Source organism: Labrus bergylta, chromosome 11 (genome assembly GCF_963930695.1).
Source record: "Labrus bergylta chromosome 11, fLabBer1.1, whole genome shotgun sequence".
NCBI lineage: Eukaryota > Metazoa > Chordata > Actinopteri > Labriformes > Labridae > Labrus > Labrus bergylta.
In genome coordinates, this window is record NC_089205.1 from 23,894,996 (window position 1) to 23,921,724 (window position 26,729).

At 41.2% G+C, this 26,729-nt stretch overlaps 2 protein-coding genes across 2 annotated transcripts in view; one reads left to right on the forward strand and one right to left on the reverse strand.

The window, feature by feature from the left end:
• nbeab (neurobeachin b) overlaps positions 1-26,729 on the reverse strand; it is a 114,537-nt gene that overhangs the window by 30,494 nt on the left and 57,314 nt on the right. Inside the window, exons 25-29 of the mRNA XM_065960766.1 lie at positions 26,511-26,647; positions 5,892-6,009; positions 5,711-5,813; positions 4,815-4,930; positions 1,094-1,206 (exon numbers count right to left, since the gene is read on the reverse strand). Coding sequence (XP_065816838.1) covers positions 1,094-1,206; positions 4,815-4,930; positions 5,711-5,813; positions 5,892-6,009; positions 26,511-26,647 — 587 coding nt within the window. The remainder of the gene's footprint in view (positions 1-1,093; positions 1,207-4,814; positions 4,931-5,710; positions 5,814-5,891; positions 6,010-26,510; positions 26,648-26,729) is intronic.
• On the forward strand, positions 23,578-25,879 carry mab21l1 (mab-21-like 1). The gene has a single exon (XM_020634874.2). It carries the CDS (start codon positions 23,979-23,981, stop codon positions 25,056-25,058), a length of 1,080 nt encoding a protein of 359 aa, XP_020490530.1. The 5' UTR covers positions 23,578-23,978; the 3' UTR covers positions 25,059-25,879.

The following is a 26,729-nucleotide window of genomic DNA, read 5'->3' on the forward strand; positions in this document are numbered from 1 at the left end:
TAACAACCTGGAATAACAGCAGTGAAATCAAGTTGTAGACAATGCATTGACATTTTTCAATGGCGCTCGGAGCTTTTATGGTGAAGCTTTAAATCACCTTTGAGGAAGTTTTAGGTTGACATGAGTTTGGCGACCCCTTCGGACAAAGTGTGAAAATGTCTCTCTTTGTTGATCTTGTCCTGTACCTGTGTAAGTAGTGTTTTCTGACAAAACAATCTCATCATTCTTTATTTTAAATGTCTAACATAACCAGTGTGCTGTCAATCTCCTTGGGCTGACACCTACCCTGCAGCAAGAGGTGACAAGCATATCTAACAATTATATATATAAAAAAAAAATCTACATTCTCTTCAGTTTGGTTTTCTTTTGTAGGTCATACAGAGACATCAGTATTAATTTCAGTCTGTTTCATCACCAGCTAAAAACTCCTCACAGGGGCTTTAAGCAAGACCTTTGTTATTCATGCATCAAGTAGAGAAGTAGCAACAGCAGCATTCATTTAGGAGAGTCTCTGGCCACTCATGTAAATCCAACATTCTCTCGTGATAAATATCCAACTCTGTATGTTCCTTTACATTCACCAACTTGTCGTTAACTTCTTCTTGCATCATTTATAGACCGATTGTAGCCAGCCAAATCATAAAAGTGAGTCACCTGAAAACCAAAACAATGAGCTGAAAGACACAGAAAGAAGTGAGGAAGTGAGGAAAACTGCAGTGATGGCCGATTATTCCCATGGGCCCTTACTTTGAGTCATCCTTTTCAACTCCAAGTGGGAATGTGATCCCCTGTTTAAATAAAAATGAGGGCTTTAACATTCACTGTCTTTGTCAAATGCTCAGACAACAGAATACCAAATAACACGGTAGACATCTTACATATCACACTTGAGTGCATTTAAAGTGTTTCAATCAGCTTTTTCAACTTTCTAACTCGTGAGTTTAAACTCAGAAAATGACTCACAAAGAAAATAAATATGATGTTCTTTTACAGTATTTGCCTTATAAGGACATCTGAGACAGAACCCGTGGCCGCTACTAGCTCCTCCTCTCTCTCTATCATACTGTGGTGAATGGCCTTTGGTCCGACGTACCTTTGAGAGATCTCTGAAGTTCCCCGGTAAGGTCAGGTCAAGCTCCTCTGTGTCGTAGTTGGTGAGGACCCAGGGAAAGACCGGGTACTGATTCAAGTCATTGTATGTCCTCCCTAGACACACAAAGTAGACAGAAATCTGTGAGTGATGAAGGGTTGGAAGGGAAGAGAGGGGTTGAAAGCGGGGCAGGGTACACTCAAGGCTTCAGTTACTTTTGGGGATCAGCATGCAACATTCCAACGAGTCCCCATTCTCAGGGCCCTCAATCAGACGCACTTCCTGCCTCATACAGAGTCTAGCAAAACATGTACACTAATGGCATGCTTTCTGCTATGAGAGATTTTTTTTCTGTGCTCCCCATTTCCTGTTGAGTGTACTTTATCTATGGGAATTACAGGAAGCCAGAGGAGTCCTTCTTTAAGTTTACAGAGAGCAGAGGTATATCTCAGCCGTGAGGTGTTGATGTCGTTTGAGGGATGTGGATTCCTCCCAGTGCCATGACTTCAGACGCCTCAAATGTCACCAGAAGTCTGATGCGCCGAATGGCCAGATGTAAATCCCCTCTGTGCTCTGGCAGTGGGAATATGGTTTTCAGATGGTAAAACGTGTCAAAGGAAATTCATGGGAAAGCCAAGAACATGTACCATCTTGTCATTAATGCTTTTCTTTTGAAGATGACACTGATACAGCTGTGAGGTCAGGTGGTGGCCAGTCATAATCCAGGATTGGGACAGGGCTGTTTTGGATGGTTTTGTTGGAATTTTTACTACTGGTAATAAATCATGCTTAAAATAAAAGGCTCATAGCAAGTCAAACATTTTATTTCATCCACCAGCTCCGGAGAGGTCTTAGCAGTACTTAAACAATTCAGGGAAAATATGGAGTTTAAATACTGGGGCTCCAGCAAAAGAAACACATGGGCTAGTGCTGAGGACTAAAACTGTGTACAATAGAAAACCAGCAGTGCTGATATACACTGTATCTGCATCCACCCCAGATTATCCAGTTCAATCTAATCCAAATGTATAAACGAAGCACTTGTACCAAAATGCTGTTCAACAGTTCATAAAAACATAAAAACAACATAAACAATTTGAAAACAACAGGACATTAAAAAACTAAAAAGTGAGACCAAAGTATAAGTATCATATTGATTTAATACCTTCAATGTATTCTATAGAATCACCATTTCATTTATTTCTTTATTTAATTTAAATACTGGAATCATCTTTGAGGTCATGGGGGTTACACAAGGCCCATAATCCCTCGCACACTAGTAATAGCCAGGGCAGATGTGCAAAGCTCTTTGAAGGGATCAATCCATGCAAGGTTCCAGGACATGAAGCTCTGAAGGTGTTTACAGATCACCTGGTGAATGCTCTCTCGGACATTTTGAATCTCTAACTGCTCTATCCGGTAATCCTCTCGTGTTTCAGAAAGACCACATGTCCCAAAAAACAACAAAGTTTGGGTAGCACTGACTGCAATCATTCCAATACAGACTTCTTGTAGTGCTTTTGAAAGATTGGTCATCACCTCCTCTTTCCTTGACTCACTGGAACCACTTCAGGTTACAAACAAAGCAAACAGATTAACAAGCAATGCCATAGACACATAACCTCCACATAACCTTTTACCCACACATGGTAAAATGCCGATTACTGACTATGACTCTCCTTTTAATTCAACTGTTGCCTCAAAATGAGTCACCATGCTCATGCATTGGCCTGACCACTCAGACAGCATCCAGAGAGGAGGTAAGGGCCCAGACTTCTTGTTGCCAGGGCAGAATCTCCATCTCAATGTCACAGAAGTGAGAAGAGCCGACTGTGAACTACAGAAAGCAACCGGATGAAGAACACATCCATGGGACTACAGCTGAGAGTCAGCAGCTTCAGGTTCTTGCAGAGGCTTAATATGGACTCCAGGACACTGTACAACTTTTACAGGAGCACCACTGAGAGGTTAACAAGTTCATCAAAGACCGCAGTCACCAGAGCCACATACTGTTCTGCCTGCTGCTGTCTAGCAGAAGGTACCACAGCTTCAGGTCCCACCAGGCTCAGGACAGCGTCATCCCACAAGCCGTAAGACTGTTGAGCTCGTGAGCTCTCAAGCTCATTAAAATGTTGCAGTGACTTCACTGAATAAACTGTCAGCATATTGTTGACTTCCTCAGTATTATACACATTTAATTTGACTATCTTTAAGTTATTTCATATCTTCTAGACCTACATTTTGAAAACATTCAGCACTGTTTACAATTGACATTCACTCGTTTACAAGTTTGATTTTCATCACTTGTTACTATTTATTCGAGCAATGTTAGAGGGAGCTTTCACAGACACCATTAAAGGTGATTAGACACTCCTGCAGATATTTGCAGGAGAAAATAAATCTATTTAAGATTGGTTGATGTTTATGAAGATGATCCAAGAATAATTCAGATCAGTGACTTTAATTGTCTTCTTTAGAGTATTAACCCTCTCTGTTAGGCAAGGACAAACACAAGAACTGCTTGAAGCAACAATCAAGTAAAAAAAAATCATAGTTGATTGAATCATCTAAATTAAATCCTTTTTTGTTTAAAATATTATTCAATACTATTCGATAAGAACATTCAATAGATATACTCCATACTCTGCCTGCCAGTGACACAAGTTTTTAATGATGACTTAAAAATATATATAAGCAGGCATGTCTCCTCTCACTCAGCAGGTTATCATCGGGTTATCTAAATCGAGCTGAGTGAGCGATTATCTGTGACAGGATTGTGAATAGGAAGGTTTGTGCAGAGTGTCCTGGGTCTGGGGGAAGCTAGAGAGCATAATTATCCATGTTATTGCCGTACAGTAAAAGTAGCAGCAGACTGAGTGTGGAAGATGAGTAGGGGGGTGTTGGTGTGGTTCTGAGGCCTGAGTTAGGATGGCAGGATGTTAATAATAGTGGAATAGTGTTTAATTAGAAGACCACTTCCCATTCACACCTCTTCCCAGCATTTCACCCCCCGCCTGTCTGCTGCTCCGCACTGCTCTGACATCCCTGTCAGCCCAGGTCATTACCAAGGGTTTTTAATGAATTTTAGGCATGTTTTTCTGTCTGCCTTACATCTAATTAGCTGACAATAATGTATCGAACTCAAGCTCGAGCTAAATATAAATATGCATGAATATGCAGTGAGAGAGGATGACACCTCTCAGTGCGGAGTAGTGTGCATTCGCTCTCGCCTTCCCTGTTAGTTGCACTTCAGATCAGAGAGTCGACAACAGAACCTCTCAACTCCACAGACACACATATGTTCGCTTTCACAAAGCTTGGTGCTAATTATCTGGCAAAATCTGCTGTGCCTGCTCTTTGCTTGAAACAGCGCGCTCCTATGAACTGTGAAGTCTACCATGTTGAGCAATGCTTAAGGTTACCAGGGATTCTTAAACAAACACGACATCCATGAGGCCACTTTTAGCACGTTTGTAGCACCACTGACACACCCACACTGTATTGATAATGATAGGTAAACTTTAAGTCACAATACATTAATGGTGAAGAGATTCACACAGATAAGAGATTCAATATTTCACTAGTAACAACTTTTTCTCCTGGATAAGGAAGAAAACAAATCAGAATCAATTTCACTGATGGCTTTATAAAAATAAAAAAAAATACATTACCAGAATGTCAATACCTTAAAGTTAATTTTAGAATCAAAGAGTTTCAACTTTACCTGCTATAGTGTTGAGAAACATGAGGTATTCAAAGTTGGAAATCTCTCTCCTCTGCCAGCGCTGGGTCATGTTGGATGATTTGAAAAGCTGCCGAGGGGTGGCCATGGAGATGCGCCTGAAAACAAATAATTCATCAACAAATTTGAAAATAGAAGGCGGATGTTAGTGTTAGATAAAATAAAACTTATATTCATAAAACTAGAAAATAAATGAAAATTACATATATATGTATAACTGCTTGAATTCAAAGTACAGGCAATATCACAGAACACTATTTTAAGAATGACAAGATTTTGAAGGACAGAAAAAACCTTGGATAAATTCATCTTTTACTGTAAATAGTTTAACAGCTGACCCCCGCCTTTACTGAGAGTTTCAAAATAAAAATACTGGCAGATAGAGCAAACACAAATGTCCATCTGCAAGTGAAAAGTATAAGAATTATGGCTTCTGTTGCATTGGTAGCAGCAGATTAAATAAAAGATCATTGGTAAATGGAAGTCCTTAGTTAACATAATTTACTATACTTTTATATATCATTATTTTATTTTTTGGATGACATCCTATAAATACATGCTAGACTGGAGGAAGCATACTTGTTTAGAGTGTATAACAGGCCTGTTAGCACTGAGAGAGTCTAAAGGGAATCAGTGGTTTTCTCTGTGGTCAGTGGCCTGGCTGTAGCACCGCTGTATAAAGTCTTCTGTCAGGGAATTAGGCCAGTTCAGTCAGGGTCAGTGCACATGCACTGCAATGACTGGACCAATGAGACTTCAAATGACTCTGCTGCAGGCTGCATGGAGGCCCCAACACACAACTCTGTGGAGTTAACCTCAGCCACGAGTGACTACATGTTATTAGAAATATTTGTATATAGTTTGAATATGTGACCCACCTGGCTTGTGGAAGACCATAGCTGGTGCCCACTCCCACTCGAGGAAGACTGTAGACCACTTTCTTTACTGTGGCCTGGTCAGGGAAGTTGAACATGACCGATGCTGTGGAACGGTCAGATATCACATTAGTGGTGGACATCTGGAGAACCATGGTTTCACTTCAAGTTCACTTTGACCTACTTCTGTTTGCCATGAAGACCTCCATCGCTGTGTTCTGCAGGAGGTGGCGTCTGGTGAATACCGCTCGTATCTCGCTGAACATCCACTTCCCATGTAAACCCTCGGTGTATGCCAAGACCTAAAGTGGGCAGAAACAGAGGATACATTTTTTTTTCTGAATGTAATTGCTTTATGAAACCAGATACCATTGCAGGTCAGAGACCAGGAGTTAATGTGCCCCGATTAGATTCACTTCCTGCTGCGCTGCTAAACAAAACATTTTATTGTTGCATTCTTTTTATTATTTCTGTCTTGTTTGTCGGCACAACAACAATATTTGGTTATATTATGTTCTCTTCTACTAACATCTAACTTTCATAACTATTCCTTGGCTTTAATTCAAAATGGAACATCAATATTACAATCTTTATTTGAATGTATTAGAAAGAATTACAGACTCAATACTCCATCTCTCAAGGCCCTTTTTCTACACAGTATGAAGCGCTCTCAAAAGTTTACAGCCTCTCAAGTTGGTCCACAAAACACTTCAAAGCAAGGGATCAAAGATGGACCCCCTGGCTCAGTGACATGTAAATAATCAATACAAACAGTCCTGCCATGGAGCAGAGTGAGACAGAGGATCATTAGAGTATGTAGCACTGCTGTGGCGGCAGACAGGTCAACACACAGCCAGTTGTTCTGACAGGTGAGAATGGTCTCGCACACCTTTCCCACCTCCTTCCATCCTACCTCCCTCTGACTGAACAATTTTGTCCAACAGGATGAGCTGGGAAGCAACCTTATCAACTCCCCAGGACATAATCACACATATGTTGAGTTCAGAGAGTGAGAGAATAAAGATATAACAGGGCAGTAAGGGGGTGAGGCCTTACAGTACAATAGAGTGTGTGTGTGTGTGTGTGTGTGTGTGTGTGTGTGTGTGTGTGTGTGTGTGTGTGTGTGTGTGTGTGTGTGTGTGTGTCTATATGCATGCGTTGGGGTGATTGAGGTGGAGTAGGCAGGCAGGGAGGGAGCGAAGGCAGAGTGAGATGTTCAGCTGGGTTAGGTCTAATGCTAATGCTCATTTAAAATAGTGACAGGCTGGAAGAGTGCAGCGCGAGCTGGGCTGCCTTAATTTCTCCCTGGAATAGCGCATGCCCGACCTCCGTGCCACATCCAAAATCTCTGGAGCTCAATTAAAATTGGATTAGGTGTAGATGCTGGATGCGCAGCACAGCATCTCTGGTACTCTCCTCCCAGTAATGCCCCTGCCTGACACCTCTGCAACCCCCAACTCAAACAGTTGTCATAGAGACAGCAGGGCCCAGAGGAGGCAGCGTGCTGACTGGAGGGGGACTGGAGAGGAAGGGAGGTGGGATGGAGGGATGGATGTGGAGCTGAAGGCAGACTATGGAGGGACGGCAGCAGCTCACTTGGAGGTAGTATAGCTTTCATCCCCCCCCCCTCCCTCCTGCTCTGCAGCCAGATGTTCTGGAAGTAGTCTTGTGAGTGCAATGCTGAAAGGCAACTCATGCAGATATGCATCATGGGAAGGCACCAACAGCTCACTCCGTCAGGGACACAGAAGCTTCAATTAGAGTACATATTAAGTTATTTGGATGTCTAGAGACTTGAAATGGCTTTAATTTTTCAATGAAGTCTCTATTCATTCTGCATGTCAATAATCTATTTCAACAGTGCAATAAACTAGCTTCCTGAATTTTCCTTTTGTTGGATTAAAACTGTGACAAACAGCAATTATTAAAAAACAGATTTATCCAACTGACACTCAAATTCAGGCTCTTAAGAATTGAAAAGTGTATTTAAAATGGACATAATACAGTTCTCTGAACTGACCATCATATGTTAGTACTGGCTGTTTTGTGTTGCCCAGGGAGAATTTATTTTTGCCATGACAAAGTACAGGCCAAAGGGCTGGCTGTCAACAAAAGAGAGGCTAAAGAAGAGAAAAAAGAGCTGATTTCAAACAGCCCAGATCAAAAAATTTGTCATAACAACAAAGCTTTGGTCTAAACCAACACGCAGGGGCCCCTGTAGACTTAAAGATTTGACAAAGCCCAGCCCTCATTTTTGGAGGCCCAGCTGTAAAAAATGCCATTTAATGAACCTGTCTGCTGAAGCTGTCCCCTGCCTGTCAGAGGTGTCAGCCAGTGACAAGCGCTGGGGACTGCCGCCTCCAGTCACAGACAGGCCTGCCAGCTGGAGACTTCGGCCCCAATCTAATCACGCCACCAGGAAGGGACCGGCACTCTGCTCTTGGTCTGTCACGCTCAGGGCTGGGGGAGCAGCAAGGGGACGGGTGGAGGGGTCTAGTATGGCCGAGCAAAGCAAAGCCTTTTGTTTCCACACAGGTCCCTCCACGCAGGCTCATTAGGAGCTACAGGCGCATGCGCTGCTCTGCACTGCCAGCTGCAGGGAGATCTATCTTTACAACATAATAGCTATAATGCAATTTAACGTCTCTGTCCTATCTTTCTTTTACATCTGCTCGCTTCTCTCCGTGGTTTGACAGAGGGCAGCTTGCACTCTGCCTGTAGATCCTCACAGGTGGAAAACAGAAAAATATTGTGACAGATGAGATGAGGAGAGGCACAGGTGACGGCGGTGTTTAGGCTGAAGCTCATAATAATGTGCGGATGCTCAAATGGAGAACATCATACTTAAAAGAGATAGAAAGCGACTTCATGCATGAAAACAGATCCTAATCATTTCTGACGTCCCAATAGCTTTAACCCCACATTGGCTAAGACACTATGACAGAAGTTATTAATAAATCTAACGAAGCATTTTCTCTTGAACCTGATGCAATTTTCTTCTATATGAAATACAACCCCCTCCACTGCATTTATAGCAAAACAGGAAAAAAATATAATAATAATAATTCAGTGAGACCTCCAAGCTAGCATGACTGATATATTTATATATGTCTGCAGAGCACTGTGACAACCTGGTATCACCGCACCTAGACTGCATTCTTCTAAGATTTGTCTAATAGGCTTCCACTATAAAGCCTCACAACTGCAAGATCCCAGGCGGCCGGAGAGAACAGGCAAGCAGAAGAATAAGGGGAGGATACGAGAGGCAGTTTCATTTTGAGTGATATGACTACTCCCCCAGGAGCGAGTGGGATGGATTTCACACATGGCAATTTGGAGGATCAGCACACACTGCGTATACTGTATTCAATGGCTGACCCCAGGCAATACGGGGCCAAGTGTGTGAGGAGGGTGAGCAGTCGGCGAAGGCAAGGAGGAGGAATAAAACCTGGTAACAGCAAGAGCAGAGAGCAACGATCAGCTAAGTGGGAGAGCGTTGTCAGCCATAGGCAATATCGTAAGCTGGGTCATGAAAAGATATTGATCATATTCACCCATTGAATAAATAAATATTTTCTTGTTTGTTTCACTGTGATATGTTTGCTGTGTAGATTTGTAGTTTGTGGTTATTTGTCTTCATATCAGTATCTGACATTTCGACTTCTATCCTAAAATAATGGAGGTAAATGGATTTTTTTTATTTGTGCTGAACTGAAATCAAATACAGTACAATCTCAGAAGCAGGATCTTAGTGCAAAGTAAGAACAACAGGGGACATTTTCAGGAAAAAGCTGTGGCAGTTGATTTTTTAATTTTTTAAAATCTTTAATAACTTATTAAACCAAAAGTGTCTGCATTGACTGTAATAGTGAACAACTGACCCTTTGGATGAAATCAAGTACTGTACATATCGGTATTCTTCTTTCTACTACTGACTCAGGTATTCCAAACACTGTGAAAAATAAACCAAAAATCAAACTTAGTAAAGCTTGGCAGACAGCAACCATCATGAGCTCAAACCCAAACTTTTTATTTCTGCTTAAATCCATCCTGCTAAGATTTACAACATATGCCTTAGCATCAAAGTATGTTCTCATCTTATCCCCCCCTTAATGTGACAACTGTTATGAAGTGTAGAAATTTAAAACTGTAAAAGATTCCCACAGATTATAAAAAAAAAAAAAAAAAATCAGCATTCCACTTGGTTCCCCTCTGTGGCCCATATCTCAACCTCAATAAAGTAGCAAGCTCCTAATGCAGGTATTGGGGGAAAAACAAGACACAGATTTGCATAATCAGTGTCACTATACATTTGGGTGGTAGCTGGAGTGTGGCAAGATGACACAGCTTGGGTGCTCTGGCAAGACCAGTGGGATAAAGGAGATGAATATGCATTAAATATGTTGGCAGTTCCTGCCCCAAATGTCCAGCCAAGTTTGTCAATAACATTTATGTCAGGAATGGTATTTCACGCACATTAGCAGGCCCTGCAGTGCTGTCTTCAACACTGCCACGGTAGGACAGGTGGGAGGAGCTGGTGCACTGGTATACCATCTCTTCCTAAAGAGTCAAGGCTCCTACAACATTCTTCATCAGTTTATGTTAAATCATAAAGCCTGACAAAATTGCAAAGTAAAAAAAAAGAAATCCAAACAGTTTCTTAGGATTGTGGTTCCCTGCAGTGATGATACACAAAGTTTGGCATCAAGCCACATGATGCCTGCAGAAGGCTTCTGAGAGGTCTGAGAAACAAGCCAAAACAAAGTGTTTTCTTACTTATGCTCAGAGAAGGGTTCATGTTTATACGAGTTTCTACAATTTGAGCTTATGATCAACATGAAATAATTAAAGTCTATCTTAACATCATGCCTTACTTTGTTGCTTTCCCATTGACTCAACACAGATGTAAGACTCACGTGAAGCTGCCTTTTACGATTCAAATTCCATGTTGACACTACGACATGCAGTAACCTTTGACTGAATAATAAAATGCTAAATAATACATAATACTGTTAAAGCTAAATGAAAGGTGAATAATTTCCCTATAGGTTCATTTTCACTGATGTAGACAGAACAGTTCTATTTTCCAATGGATTGTTTCTGTTTATAAGAAATATTGAATAAATTTTCCTTTCAATATACCAACCACCTTTAGTCTAACAACAGATAATGTTTCCATTAATTATCTCTGTTTATAATGATTTTGGAAACACAAGTACAGATTTCACACTTCTTCTGCAGCTTCAAATGCTGCAAATCAACCTTTCAAGCTAAAAATAATCTCTGTATTTTGGTTACTTGCGGTGATTAAATGTATTTAGCGAGTAAAAAAAAACAAAGGGAAACAACAAACATTTAAACACACATATGAACATGTTCCAGTGCTGACCCACCCACAGCCACGACCACACACACACACACACATGAACACACTTTGCGAGCCCATCATCCAGATAAACAGCTTGACGGTGCCTTTGCTAAGGAGCTTGAGAGAAGGGATGCAGTCATTTGGTATGGGGTCTTTTCAGCAAGCTTTTCCTAATGGGACTTTTTCAGGGACTTGTCAGCCTTAAGATGACTGAAATCTTCCTGGCCTGAGTACCAGCTTCCCCTGGCTGCCACTGAGAGTGCCAAGCTGATCGCTTTAAATCCAACTTTTCTTATCCTTTTTTTTTTTTTTTTTTTAAATGGTGGTGTGTGGGAGGGACAGCTCAGAGCAAGACAGAGAAGAAGAGAAAGAAGGAGACAAGGATGGAGAGGCGGAGGAGACAGAGGAGGAGAGGGACAGAAAGAGCAAGTGGTTAGACAAGAGGGCCTGATGAGCAATGAGCGCTTCACTCGTCCTCAATTAATCTTGTCTCTCCACCTTTGGTTTGGCGCTTCCCTCAACACCAAGGTAATAACAACACCCCCATCCATTATCCTTTTATCCCCGTTATTCACTGGGAATTGCTTAATAATATGTTACAGATTTGTCCTCCTTCATATAATTCTTTCTGTCATTTGTAGTATATCATCTAGAAAACACACAGCTCCCTTTCTGCTGGACGCTCTTTGAGGATTATCGTGGGTGACACCTTCGGGATGCAGCCAGAATCTGGAGCATCATTTTTTCAGGCATAAAGTGGAATTACCCTGACTTATCTGTCATTGCCAAAAGCACAACAAGCCGTTCATGGCCAAAGCAAAGGTGGAACAGGTTCTTATCGGCTCCTTTGAACGAGAGCGCTTGTAAATTTATGCTAATGAGGGTCTTTTGTCATCCAGGCTCACCCCTTGGGGCTGCACAGGGCTTGAAGGGGATGATAATCTGGCTGTTGAGTGCTCTAGATAATTTGTACTTTATCCTCATGTAATTATATAGTTTAAATCTTTTCAGCAATGCTAATCCTACGACATGAGGAAGTGTCTTAACCATGTCTATGGTTCTTAGCGGCACTAGTTAGTGTGCATCTTTCTCTCTCGCTCTCATAAAATCACGTAGGAGGAGAGCCGCACTGATGTAATTACTCTGACTTTCTGTAGCCCGTGCAACGAATCCTCATATCATTTTGATCCACCTTAGCAGGCAGGCAGAAAGCCAAGCTAGCAGCCTGGGGGTATGGGAGACAACTCAAGAGAAGGTGAAAACATTGTAGCACAGCTGAAAGAGCCCTCCCTATTTTTGTTCAGAGAGAAAGATGGAGGAGACCAGGAGAAAGGAGAGAAAGGAGTAAAAGCAAGTGCAATAGGGTGGCTTTTAGGGTTTTCTGCTGCCCAGGGCAACTGTAGCCTATCCTGTGTGCCTGCCAAAGCCGACAGCCCCTGACAAGCTGCTTGGCATGCTGTAATTTAACTAATTACATTGGATTAGACCATATTAATGCAAGCTGTTTTCTCCAGGGTCACTGACCCACCCACTGTGTCCCCTGCTAGTTTCCCCCTTTCTGTGTAAACAAATCATACACAAAAAAAGAAAGAAGTCTCTTTATTTGTATAAATTATAAAACAACCGACACTTGTCTGTATCCCTGACAACATTGTTATAATGAGTGTATGTGTAACAAAGCATCTCGAGAAAGCTGTGGGATACAGCCTGTACTTTCCTGAGGCATATCATCACAGGATTCTTTGATAACAAACCGAGCGCTTTGCCAGCTTCATTTCTCCGTAGGAAAATAAAATCTAAATAAGGACTTCTATGAATCGCATAAAAGTCTCAGAGGTCACAAGATTATTTTTTACTCATGGAGACGGGGGGTCGGGTGACTCAGGAGGGTCTCCACACACTGACAACAACAGTGTAACATTTCATTTTAATTGTACTTTTATCTTAGCAAAATATCAGAATGAAATCTGAGTAATGATGCACTGTTTTGTTATTCTGAGGAACTAGCGGCTGAAAATAACAGATAAACATAAATAACAAAGCCCACTTCAGATATAGTCAGAAAATCAGAAGAATAGTTATTTCTCTAAAGAAGGAGGGAAAGCGATCCTCATTTGCATTTCCATGCTCCAAAGTGAAAGGGGGGAAATGAGCCATAGAATATGTGTGTTTTAATAAAAGTGCTCTCCCAATTGTACCAAATCAATTTGAGTTCCACACAATGGAGAGGCAGCTTCACTGTTTGTATGTGCTCCTCTGCCTTGAACATGGTGTAATAATAGTCTTAAACCAGGCGTTATACAGACAGAATACCAAAGAGGCTTACAGCCTTGGTTTCATGAAACATTTAGGCAAAAGTTCCAAGGGCTGAGGATGATGAAAGAAGGTAAGCTTGAAAATGGGCTTCTGGGATCCACAGCCCTTATTGTACAGAAGTCACATCAAATTAATACTGAAGGCCATTTGCAGCCTTTCTTCTCCTGAGCTTTTCAGAACGGATTAAGCTATGAAAACTCAGAAATTACTAAAGCACCTATTAGGCATTATGCTCACCCTTTCTCTTCTATTCCCTTTGAAAGTCACTGAATGTGCTTCACTTCAATTGCACTTCAATGCATGACTTGTTTGCAAACTTGAAAGAAGAAAATTTAGAAAACTGTGTCATGTAAAATGTATATTTCAACTTGCACTATAAGAAACACATTTCTGTGTAGATGAAATAAAGTATTAATGTATAAAACTTTAAAACAGTTCATTCTGAAAAAGGATTATTAAAAGTATTTTGGATCTGTATTTTACATAACATTTTGTAGTTGCTTATATTGACGATGCAGTCCACAGTATCAAGGTAGTTCACTCAAAGCCCCTGAGAGTATGTCCACACAGATGAAGGGCCAGTACTGCTTGGGCTCTCAGGCTTCTGCACCTCTCTTTGCTTTCTCAATGCCTCTTCAAAGAAGCACAGAGAGTGCATGAATTGTAATTATGGCTCCTAACAGGATTCAAGAGCACCCAAACGATGGCACTTGAGAAACAGGTCGTGTGGAGTTAAACGGCTGTCAGACACTCAAAGCTCCCCAGCATGTGAACAAACCCACAAAGGCTGGACGTGTCCTCTTCTAGGGCCCTCCTACCCACTTTCCCTCTCATAGCAAGAGATTAGAGATCAACTAAGGCCCCTTTAAAGAACCATAATAACTCTCTGCACTTATTCCACATTCAAGTGTCAAGGCATTTTACAGCTTTCCAGGTAAAAACTAAATATTGCTGCATAACACTGACTGGAAGTATTTGATCAGTGTGAAGATGATGTGTAAAAAAAAAAAAAAAAATCCTTGCCAAAATTATTGGCAAACGGAACAATGCCAGGGGACCGTTTGAGGGGGAAGGCTTGAGAGGGCTCAGGTAATTGGTACCACCTGAGAAACCATCTAACCACAGTGTCAGATTATCTCCCAACCTCACCTTCAAAATAATGGTAAAGATCATCTGTGCTCCCCAGACAGTTTCAATGACTCACCGGGGCAACAAGACCCCTCAACACACATTAAAGAGTCCAGCCTTCAGTCAGGCCCTCTCCAACTTCAGCCCCATCCTACTCCCCAAAAGCACCCAAAAGAAACTGGCCTGCAGCGTGAAGTCCCTATGCATGACCCTTATTAAACCCCTAATTGGATTGAGAGCCGCTAAGAAAAAAAATTCAACATCCTTCATTCAGCTGAGATTTTCTTTGGCATTCCTTCCAGTAGTTTGCCTCTTCAACAAAAACATTCAAAATCAAGTCACTGAAATCTTTTTTTCGCCTTTTCAAAACACCACCACATTTTCCAAAAATGGGAGTATAGGGAAAACCTTTTTCACCTTCCCTTTTAAGGCAAAGCACTATTTGATTTTCACAGGGTGCAAGTGACAGGCTGAAACAAAGCCCAGTGCTGGCCATTGTGTAGCCTTTCACTGTTGTAATGGTCTTAAAATGGCTACAAGCAGGGCCCTATTCATTGTGACCAGGCTGCTCAGCTCTCCTCTCCTTATCCAACACAAACTGTGCACCAAGCGGGAACTCTGAGGTCAGCTGATGAGCGAGTGAAGGACTGAGTGAAGGACTAGAAGTTCTGAACACATTTACACTAATTATAGAGAAATAATAGTGCCATAACAACAACATCAATCAAGTTCATTATGGAAAATAGCATAATGACAATAATTACAATAATATCTCATTAAGAAAGAGAATGAGAGGCAGGGGAGAATTAATAGCAGACAGGTGTACAACACACCGCAATTATGGAACCTGAAATTAGTTCATTGCCTCAAGGCAAACAGAAGAGAAAGGGAAGCTTGTAAGTGAGGGAGTGTGTGTGTGTGTGTGTGTGTGTGTGTGTGTGTGTGTGTGTGTGTGTGTGTGTGTGTGTGTGTGTGTGTGTGTGTGTGTGAGTGGGTGGGGGCTGGTTTCAGGGCTGGGAGTGGGACTGATAGAGAGTGGCTCACTGACAAAAAAGGAATTGCAAATAAGCAAACAAAAATGTCTTAAATGTGTAAATTAGGGAGAAAAATAAGAGGGAAAAGCAGCTTTTCCCTGCAGACTGGTGCCTTAGATGAGAAGGGAGCAGCGAAACGTGATCAAGGGGAGCCGTGGAGCGGTGCGGCAGGCGTCAAGATGAGCACTCAGCCAGCGAGTGGCAGCCTCTCCTTTTCCAGTCAATCATTCATTACAGAGCCAAGTGCGGTGGAGGAGTGCCTCCTCTTTTTGACCTATCATATTACTGCCTCTGTAAACTCCTAATCCTCCATTCGTTAGATGGTGTCAACAGCCGACATGCTCTCACCCTGCTGCTGCACTCCCAGCTCAGACACCTCCCAAGCCCTGCCAAGACCGCAGAACTGACACGCTAATAAAATCGTTTGAAATGTAACAAGGTGGAACCGAGCAACTTCATCCATCTGTTTGATGCTGGCTTCCACCTTGGAGTTTTTTTTTTACATTAGAAGAGAACATTCGGTTTGCAATTATCTAACTATTTCTTTCTATCTTGCCATTAATTCCAAGCTCCCAGTCCACAGTAAACAATACTTAGAAAGTCTGACTTCAGCCTTTCATTGGCTGGTCGGAGCAGCCTGCTTCTATTTGCCTTGGGGCTGTTCCCGAGCAGGTGAAAGCCTGGAGGCAGGAACCTGCACATCAGCACTTCTCCGTCCATCATGACTCTTTCATGGGGAGCCGTCTCCTGAGCTTCTCTACCAACGCCCAGTGAGATGACTACTATAATGAGTCCAACAGATGAAAGCTCAGCAGGACAACACAACATCTAGATACATCTGTACACACACAAACACACACACTGGGGTAAGCAGCTATCAGGTACTTGCTGTATGAATGTGTTCATGTAGGTAAATGAAAAAAAGAGTTGGACATCAGAAAAAAAGTATCTGTGATTTGATAGTTTTTGGTTATATTTTAATGCTAATTACAACTAAACAATTAACAATCTAGTACATAAAAAAACATCATACACTGTAACGTACCTTCCTTTACTCATAGGCATTAGTGCATGAAAATTGCCTTCACACACATGCATACATGGATGAAGTGTGTAGGTAGGGTTCCTACATTTAAGCCAGGTCCCAATTTTAAGCAGACAAATACTAGACAACACGACATGAGATAAAAACACTGATTAAGGATGATTCATCTGCATGTAACACCAACAACAATAATAAAACATTGAATCTATAAGTAAAGGCTAGCAAAGTTCTCTCTTCTTCATGACCTTCAGCATATACGCCTTTGTAGTCTGTTAGGACTTTTAAATATCTTACTGGGAATATAAATGTAAATTTGCAAGATAAACTTTGTCACGGTTGAGACACACCTACCACATAACACGGTTTGAGGGCTGTTAATTACCGTATAAAATAAGCAATTGGCATTCGGCCCCATATGTTCCACTTTTTTTTAGTGAGGAAGATGGAAATGAGGTGGGGTAGATTTGATTGTGACATGCTCTCCGTCTGTGCTCCACAATGTGTGGCTTTGCCAGTAACAGGCTAATATTCACCACGGCTCACCACCACCAGAACTAATGAAAGTAGACAAAATGTCTCTGCTGCCATCTTTGTCTAGCATCCGCTCAGGGAGAGCCTCCCTCGTTCCCTCCTTTCCTTTTCACCTCCCCTCTTTCCCCTCACTCTTGAAGGGAGGGTGACAGCGGCATAAAATGGTGGCGAGCAAATGTGCCTTCCATGTGGCAGCAGCGGTGGGGGTGACAGGGCAGACTGAGGCCAGCGCTATCAGCACTGTGTGGCTGTGGCTTTGAACGACCTGGATGGTCGCCATGGAGGTTCAGGGACGAGCTGATGAGACACAAGTGCTCACAAACAAAAGTAGCTTTAAAGCAAATCAAGAAACAGGCTACTCATCCTCAAACAGAAAAGAACTCTGTAAACTTCGTTATCAAGGTGGGAAGTTTCAGTATTTATCTGTGAAAACTTAAACCTTTCTTGATAACATTTTTTTTTTACACTTTAAAGATGCTTCTCTCTATGAATGAGAAATTAGACTAAAAGAGGAATAAGATGTCTTATGATGCACAAATTGTAAAAAATAAAAATAACATGTTATGTTGCTAAATATACAAAAAAATAAAAGTATATTTGCATTGAAACACAAGATAATACAAATCTTTAACATCACTAAAATATATATCCATCGTGCTTAAAACTACCAAACAAAGCCAACTCCCTTCATCAGGCATTCTGTGGTTGAGTGTTTCGGGGGGCTGTTAGTTAACCCCGAGCACAGAGGATGATGAAACAGGGGCATAAATCACAGAGTGAAACAAGGCAGACTCCTCCGATTCATTAATGGAAATGATCTGTCAATATGCTGGAGTCAATTCACACGTGTCAGCTGGGCTCAGCACACAATGGGCCAGCCAACTTATGAACTCCCAGCACCACTTCAGCGAGTCCATAAAACAACTGGCATCGCCGCTGGGGAGCGCCCCGAGACACCACCCTCTTGCACAGACCACCAGATGACACAGATGGGGCGAAACCAAACAAAGACGAGACTCCCTTTGTACAAAGAGGGACCCCTTTCAAAAGCCATTCATGCAACAAATTGGGGAAATCTGGCCATGCAACACTCTGCGTTTGCTCTTTTATTAGCGTGAGCCTTACGTCACAGTAAGTGAAATCAGATTTATGGCTCTCTGCTACAAAGGTAGTTAAAATCCAGCTCACTTTTAAAACATAAAAACTTTTTTTAAAGCCATGTTAAGCAACAGCAGTCTAGCTATGTTAACCAGGAACAGCCTGTTATTTTGTACATGAGCTGCAGACTAAATGCCCATTTCTCTTCCTTTGACCTCTCGCACAATTATGACCAAAGCGTCCACTCAATCTAATGATGGGAATTACAGGCAATGTCAATACTGCTCCATGTTTATATGTCCTATGTCTTCTAGAGTTGATGGATTGTTTGGCTATATATAGCGCTGACATTTCCAACATGATACTTTTTTTTTTTATTGTAAAATCATCTTGACAGGATTAAATGCAAATGTAAGTTAATTGTAGTTTCTATTTTCTGTTCACTGCTGTGAAAGCAGCAGATCGTAATAATTATTCCTAGTCTCAGAGATTAATGAGCATTAATATCAGTCACAGTCACTGCAGAGGACTCCTCCATTTTATGAGAGCTTTAAAAAGCATCAAGCTGTACTACTTTGAAATGCAGTCCATCAGTTAGGGAGGTTTGTTTCCATGTAGGTCATTAAATATGTGCACACAAGCTTTCTCTTATTAGACCCTCTGCATTTTTCTTTTCTTGTTCTTTCTCAGCTGCTCGCCCGTGCTGCTGCAGCAATCTGCATAGAGAGACATTTGTCATCATTAGCCTTGCTCTGACAGTTGGCACCCGGCACCTCAGATCTCTAGGACTGGCAATTATGAACCCTTCATCCCTTATTTAGGCAACATTGCCTAATTTCATCACAGGCCTTTCCAGCAGCATTTGATTACCAAGAACCCTAAACCTATAATGCACTACCACCTCATGCACTCCCTTTGTTTTGTGCTTTACTCCTACTCTAAGATCATACAAAGTTACAAGTGGAAGAAAACCGTGTTCTCTCAGATTTAAAATGACTAAGGCTTAAAAGCTGCAAAGAGGGCTGGAGATGAGCATCATGGGGTCAGTTGGTAGATGATTACAGCGCCCACCTTTTGCTGGTAGACATCTCGCAGACATTAAGATTAATCACACTGCTGCTGCTTCTGCTGCTGCTGAATGGCTGCCTTTTAGACTGGACAAGATGGACGTCAGGCATATACCATAACTAAAAGAAAGCAAACTGCAATTTAGGAAATACACAAATCAATCTTTACTGCAGAATATAAGCAATGTGCTCCTTGTAGAAAAAAGCTCAATAGAATCATATAAACAAGAAACAGCCCTGTTTCTTGTTTATATGATTCAGTCACAAACACACCAGTGTTCAGCACTGTCTTGTACTACAAAAAAACAATTCTAAAATGTGTGATAATAAATGAGCAGAAAGTTCTGCAACAGCACTTTCACTGCACCCCGCTCCCAAACACATAACCTGTGCAGGAAAATAAAAAGGTGCACTTAGTACGACGTAAGACTGTATTTTCCTTTTGTGACACAAACCAGACATTTTCTGGATCGTTATTTTGGCAAACAAACCTGAATTGTATTCATGCTAAATTCATGCAAATACATGCATGTAATTTATCACAAAGGCTGACAAGCGCACCATATTGCAGAAGGGAGGGGTGAAGGGCCACATGAAGCTGAGACAATCAATTAAGTTTCATAATTGACTCTTTTCGTTGGCTCTTACCTCAAAATGTTCATCATGTTGAGAAGTTGGGTGATTTCTGAGTGACTATATACTACTGATGTGATTAAAGTGAAGAGAGCCTGTTGACTTTATCACTTTAGGGTTTCTCAACGCCCCTGGCTATGTGGTCCAGCTTTCTGACTTCTCCAAAGGTGGCTGCTCATACACAGCCGAGAATAAAACAAATGAATGGACACAATCCAAAGGGGGTCCTCAGTGCAGCTCCAGGCCCAAAAATTAACTGGCCTCCTACAGAGACGCCATATTGCTTGGAATAATAATGTACCTTTATTAAAAATCCCAATGACAATTTCATTTTGTGACAAATTTATAGAAAATGTGTCAACGTGAGTAGCTATCCCGAGAGATTAGCGTATTATTACTCACAGTTTGAGAGCTGGTGTTGATGTCACTTCTCTGAAGTGTCACAGCTTTTAATCTGATTTATAGAGAAATGTCATCCTATTAAGTCCACTTTGGCTAATCTGCATATTAGCTAGTTCGTAAACTCCCTTTGTATGGGAAATGGGAAATGGCCAGACCCCCCCCCCCACACACACACACACACACACACACACACACACACACACACACACAAACTAAATAACCATAGAATGTAATGAAAAGGCATATGGCAGACTGTATTTTGTTCTTGTGTAATGGGATTATTTAAATAATTAAACAAAATCCAGAATTATGATGCCAGTCAGAGTAGTGCTGGTCATGAAGGTTTGGACTAGCTTTGAGCTAAATCTGAAAAGTGACATGACTGCAGATTATGACATTATTAATAAACTCATATTCATTTGGACACAGAAAACTATAAACACATAAATGATACTTTAAAAACCTATAGTTTACAAAGTCAAGTAAACATTGCTCGTGGGAAATGGATTTTTCATTTTCTTCTCCGGAGACTCTTTTTTTCAGTATGATTATTTTTTTATCAAATGCTTGAGGCTACATACTTTGTTGCATCGACAATACAAACAATCATGTTTACTCATAGGATATGCACATTGTATATGAACACATACATTCTGGTTTAATACATATTACTTATTTATGTGCATAAATACTAAATGAAGCCTTGAGGATTAAATATAAAGTAAAACAACTTTAATGACTTTGGCTACAATCAGTGAAATATCATTTTAAGTCACTCAAAGTACAAGTGGTGTCATCAAAGGGCAATTTCAGCCATCAGACAAGCCCCATTGACCTAACATCCGACCATATTAACAGGACCATCAGTCTTACAAGAGAGGATGAAAGAAAATTGGAGGAGAAAAAAATGAATAAGTGTAGAGGCATGCTCTGGAAACAAAGAAGCCTTCAAAGCAGGGTCACATGCTCATGCAAAATTAGGGGAAGTAGAAGTCATTGTATTGATTTACACAATCATGCATGCATTGTGCTGGGTCAGAAATAGGCCTTGCTGGAATCAGAGCCCCATATATCACACTGAAGGCCTCCAATAGCCTAGCGGGATGTTGAATGAAGCAACAAAGCTTGCAATGTTGTAATGGTAAAGATATGGCTAAGACGATTGGGTTGTCTTAGGCTAGACCTGAGAACTGCTGGAGTCTTGGGACTGCAGAGAAGGTTGAGTTACTGTGAGATCTGTGCAGCCACATGCTTTAGATTAAGAGGTGATAATCTGAATGAAAATCCCCCCTTCTATCACGCATACGGATGGCTAAGGGCAGGAGCGCAAACTCAAGAGGTGCAACTGGATTCAGAGGTATCTCACTTGGAGCAAGATGGCCTGGAAAGTAAGGCTAGTCTGGTTTCAATAAAAGGCAAGTACCTGCTGGGCCACAGACAGTGGGAGTGAGCAAGGGAAAAAACTTTCAAAGCTTGAGAGTGCAAGAGGCTTTATGTTACCCCTCAATACATGAAAACCTTCAATAATTTCCTCCAGAAATATGTCAATGAAAATATTAATTTTTGGTTTGTGAAATCCAATAACACCTAAAACTTATAAGAAATAGAATAAAGACTTGATCACATTATTTAATTACAGACCTCCAACATGTCTAACGATAAGATCGATCCATATCTGTAATTTCTTCCTGGTACCACTAAGAAATGATTACAGGGGCTTGTCAATAAGCTACAGGCAGTGTGTCCAGGACAGGCTCTGATGATAACTGGAGTCACCTATCTATCATGGTCCCTCCTGCACACAGCCTCCCACTCTGCCGCATCCATGTAGTGAGAGAAAGCACTGACGTGCGACGGTTTGCCCCCATAATGTCTGGTCTTATGCAGTTCTGACTCGAGCAGAGATGAGTGTAAACGCCTTCGTGTTCCTTATCTGATCCATGCAGCATGATCTTTTTGAAGTCCTCTTCAAAGCATGCACTGTACCTCAGGAGACGGAGTGCCGTGCAGTGATGAGAGCGTGGATGAAATATCTCTTCATTGATAATCACGGTGTGTATCAGAAATGTATCAATAAATACATGAATGCTGCATGAGACTTAACATAAAAGAGACAAGTTTAACACTCTTCATTTTTAGAATAGGACGTTTATTTATTTTTTTACATTCGAACAAGGTATTTTATGTTGTTGATATGATGATCTTGATGTTAAATAAAAATGTGTAGTAATTATAAAGTAAATCTGGGTGTAGAAAGCCAATGATCATTTTTCTCTTCAATACAGTAATCAATTTTAAATACTGACATTTAAAAAATTAAATACAACAATATCTCAATGTAAGCATTTTAATTAAAGAAGCTAATTAAGTAAAAAAAAAATGTACATATAGATCATAACAATAATTTGATCTAATTGTTATTCGTTCAAAATCTCTGAATTACATAACTGAAAAAATCAGATATTCCTGATATTACAGGCTGTTCATGCAAAGCAGAGGAGCTACACGAATGTGTCCTGCACGCTCAAACAAAAGCTCAAGTGTCCAAATAGAAAATAATCTTCTGCATCACGGCCGTAATAATTTACGCTTGGCATATAGCAGCATTGCTAATTACAAATATTGCGACAGCTTTTCCACCTCAAACTAAAAGGCTGCTACCTTACAGAGAGTTCAACTCATTTAACTAACCCGGGAGCTCCAATAAACGAATCCGGATTTGTTATTGTAATATATGTGCTTACAACAACTGCAAATAATTGCCACACCTCATTAAAAAATATAATTGTATTTTGTTACAAAAACTCTCCCGAAATTAATCCATACGGTTCTGAATTCATCGAATGTACATTATAAAAGAAAAATGTTCTAGTCCACCAGAGGAAATAAAACTTTCAATATGTTAATAATTAGCCTACATGGATTCTTAATCGACGGTAAACGTACATTGTTGATTTATAATTCATCTGAAGTTTAAAATTCAATATAGCATATTAAAAAAGGCTGCAGATAGAGTCCAAGAAAAAGCAACGTTACGCCGAAAAGAAATGCTGTTTTTTTTTTTCTTCAGTCCAAATGCGTAGGTGTACTTCCGCTCCTCGATGTACTACTACTACCTGTACTTTTTACTTGTATATAACAGCCAGGGATGAATTTGTTTTCGATAAACTGGGAAGCGGTGACGCATCAGACAGCGATTGGACACCTTGGTTTCAACTCCTCCCTTATAATAAAGAGTGTGTGTGTGTCTCTGTTGTAAAACACAGCAACACCGGGCGGCTGCGTCAGGAGAGCACATTCCACGCTGCACAATTACGCGGACTTCTAACTGGCACAGTGATCAGATAAAAACTAAAAGGCTACTGAACCTCACAAGGCTGAAATGGACTTTTAATCGGTTCGCCCTGATTAAGGACTTCGTTCGAGCACTTTAATACAGTTTACGGTACAACAGCTTTGAATGTTATGATCTGATTTTTACGCATGTGCTCTGAGCACAGACTTGAATAGTTGTCTTATAAATAGACATTTTTTTTTCTTTTTAAATAGCTTTCTTTCTTCTCTAAAATTGGCTCCCGTACAAACAGCCGCGTTGGATCCCTCGGCTTATTGCGAGACTCCGGTGTACAACCCGGATCTCTGCCCTAATATGATAGCCGCCCAGGCAAAACTGGTGTATCACCTCAACAAATATTACAACGAGAAATGTCAGTCTCGAAAAGCCGCCATCTCCAAGACCATCCGGGAGGTGTGCAAGGTTGTATCGGATGTCCTGAAGGAGGTCGAAGTGCAGGAGCCCCGCTTCATCAGCTCTCTCAGCGAGATGGATAATCGTTTCGAGGGACTGGAGGTCATTTCACCCACCGAGTTCGAGGTTGTGCTCTATCTGAATCAGATGGGAGTATTCAACTTTGTGGATGACGGGTCTCTCCCGGGCTGCGCCGTGCTCAAGCTCAGTGACGGCCGCAAAAGAAGCATGTCTCTCTGGGTTGAATTCATCACAGCCTCCGGTTACCTCTCGGCGCGCAAGATTCGCTCGAGATTTCAGACATTAGTGGCACAGGCAGTGGATAAATGCAGCTACAGAGATGTTGTCAAAATGGTCGCTGACACAAGTGAGGTGAAGTTGCGCATTAGAGACAGATATGTGGTGCAAATCACGCCGGCTTTCAAGTGCACTGGGATCTGGCCACGCAGCGCTGCGCACTGGCCTCTCCCTCACATCCCCTGGCCGGGACCTAACCGAGTGGCTGAAGTCAAAGCGGAAGGTTTCAATCTTTTATCCAAAGAGTGCTACTCCCTGAACGGCAAGCAGAGCTCAGCAGAGAGCGACGCCTGGGTCTTGCAGTTCGCCGAGGCCGAGAATCGGCTCCTGCTTGGCGGATGCAGAAAAAAATGCTTGTCAGTCCTCAAAGCCTTACGCGACCGGCACCTCGAACTGCCCGGTCAGCCCCTGAACAACTACCACATGAAAACTTTGGTTTCCTACGAGTGTGAGAAGCATCCCAGGGAGTCAGACTGGGATGAGAACTGCCTCGGAGACCGGCTGAACGGGATACTATTGCAGCTTATTTCATGTTTGCAGTGCAGAAGGTGCCCGCATTATTTCCTTCCAAATTTAGACCTGTTTCAAGGAAAACCTCACTCTGCTCTAGAGAACGCAGCCAAACAGACTTGGCGACTGGCAAGAGAAATACTGACCAACCCCAAAAGCTTGGAGAAACTCTGAGGTAAAATATGTTCACATTTGTGGTAATGAGGCCTAACGAGCTCATAAACGGACAAAGAGATATTGCCAAACAATTTTCAAAATCTGGTGAAATGTGACTGTCCTCCGTTGTTGAATACATTTTGGCCTAGCCTGTTTTAAGATGATTTTGAATACAGAGAGTTCAGCTTGCCATTACCCCCGTGCGCCATTTGACGGTGAAATTCAGGAAAAAAATATATAAATTATTGGCCCCCATTAATCCAGGAGGCCACATCTCTCCGTGCCACTAAATCCCCTTTCTTAAATGCTTCAAAATAAAGCCCGGTACACTAACTTAAAAAAAAAAAACACACATCTGTACATTTTATACTGTAAATACATTCATAGATTGTGATTCAAGTGGTCTGAAATTGTGAATGTTGTTCTGTGACACGTAGGATCCACCTGTTTAAATCTACTTCTGAACTTTTTCTTTATCTGGTAGAAACGTTTTAATTTATACTTGCATCCGTGGTATGATTCATCTGTTTCAATGGACTTTGTCTCATTTTTGAACGTTTACATTTGATGGTAAAGGCTACACGACATTTGAAAACATTCCATCAAATTACTTGAATTTTTATTTAAAGAACTCAAACATTTTTTGGGTTGTTGTTTCTTTACCATGTTTAGGCCTACATGATAAAAACGTGAAAATAACCTATATATAGTATATATATTACAGTTTAAATGAAAAAAAAAATGCACTTGAAATACACTGGATTATAACATCTGTGATCTGATTTTTTTTATTTCTGTCTTTGATCTAATTTAAAGAGCTAATAAAACGAGCTGTTTTATATTTGTGTCCCATTATGCTTTTATTAAATGTGTTTTTGACAGAAGTGAGGAAGGCCTAATGCCATGCAATAGTCATATAATGAACTATTTAATTGCAGGGTCTTTATGTAGTCTAGAACAGTCAGACGCTAAGAGAAAAAGCAAAATGGGGATTAATGTGAGGATATTTCTATAGATTGCATTTAAAACGGATCTGCAACAAAGCCGTTATTTTTAATGATCTGAAACCGCATTTACCTGTAGCCTCTGTGTTTTAGGCGATGGAGACGATTTTACTTGGCATAAGATTGTGGATGAATTATCATTTCTGCTTGATGGACGAGTGGGCGTTCATTGCATTTTTTTAATGTAGTAAATTAAAACACAAGAGTAGCAAACATGAATTTAAAAAGGTTGTGTGCTTTATAAGGCTTTAAATACCACCAAAAAAGAGTAAAACAAGCGAAGCGCTCGTCTCAAAACAATAAATTACGATCTTTTTCTTTCAACAATTGCGTATGCCATTTAAATGTAGCCTAATGATCAAGATACAGTGTTTGAAAAAAAAAAAAAAAACGACAAACAAAGACATGTCAGAAGCCAACCTTTTGCTTTGAACTCGGGCTGCACACTTGCGTGCAGGTTACTTACCTTTGAGTCGACCCTTTTGAAGGCAGGGTCATCCTCGTCCACCTCGAAGTAGATCTCTGTGGTTGTGATGGACAGAGTGCCGCGTGCCACCAGGACCGGGGCCACAAGCTGGGCCGGGCTGCTTAGGACCACTGGGCCTGCAAAGTGCAGAGAGGGGGGGGGGGGGGGGGTCACAAATGCTCAGTAACATGCAAAAAGATCACATTTATTTTGAAGACA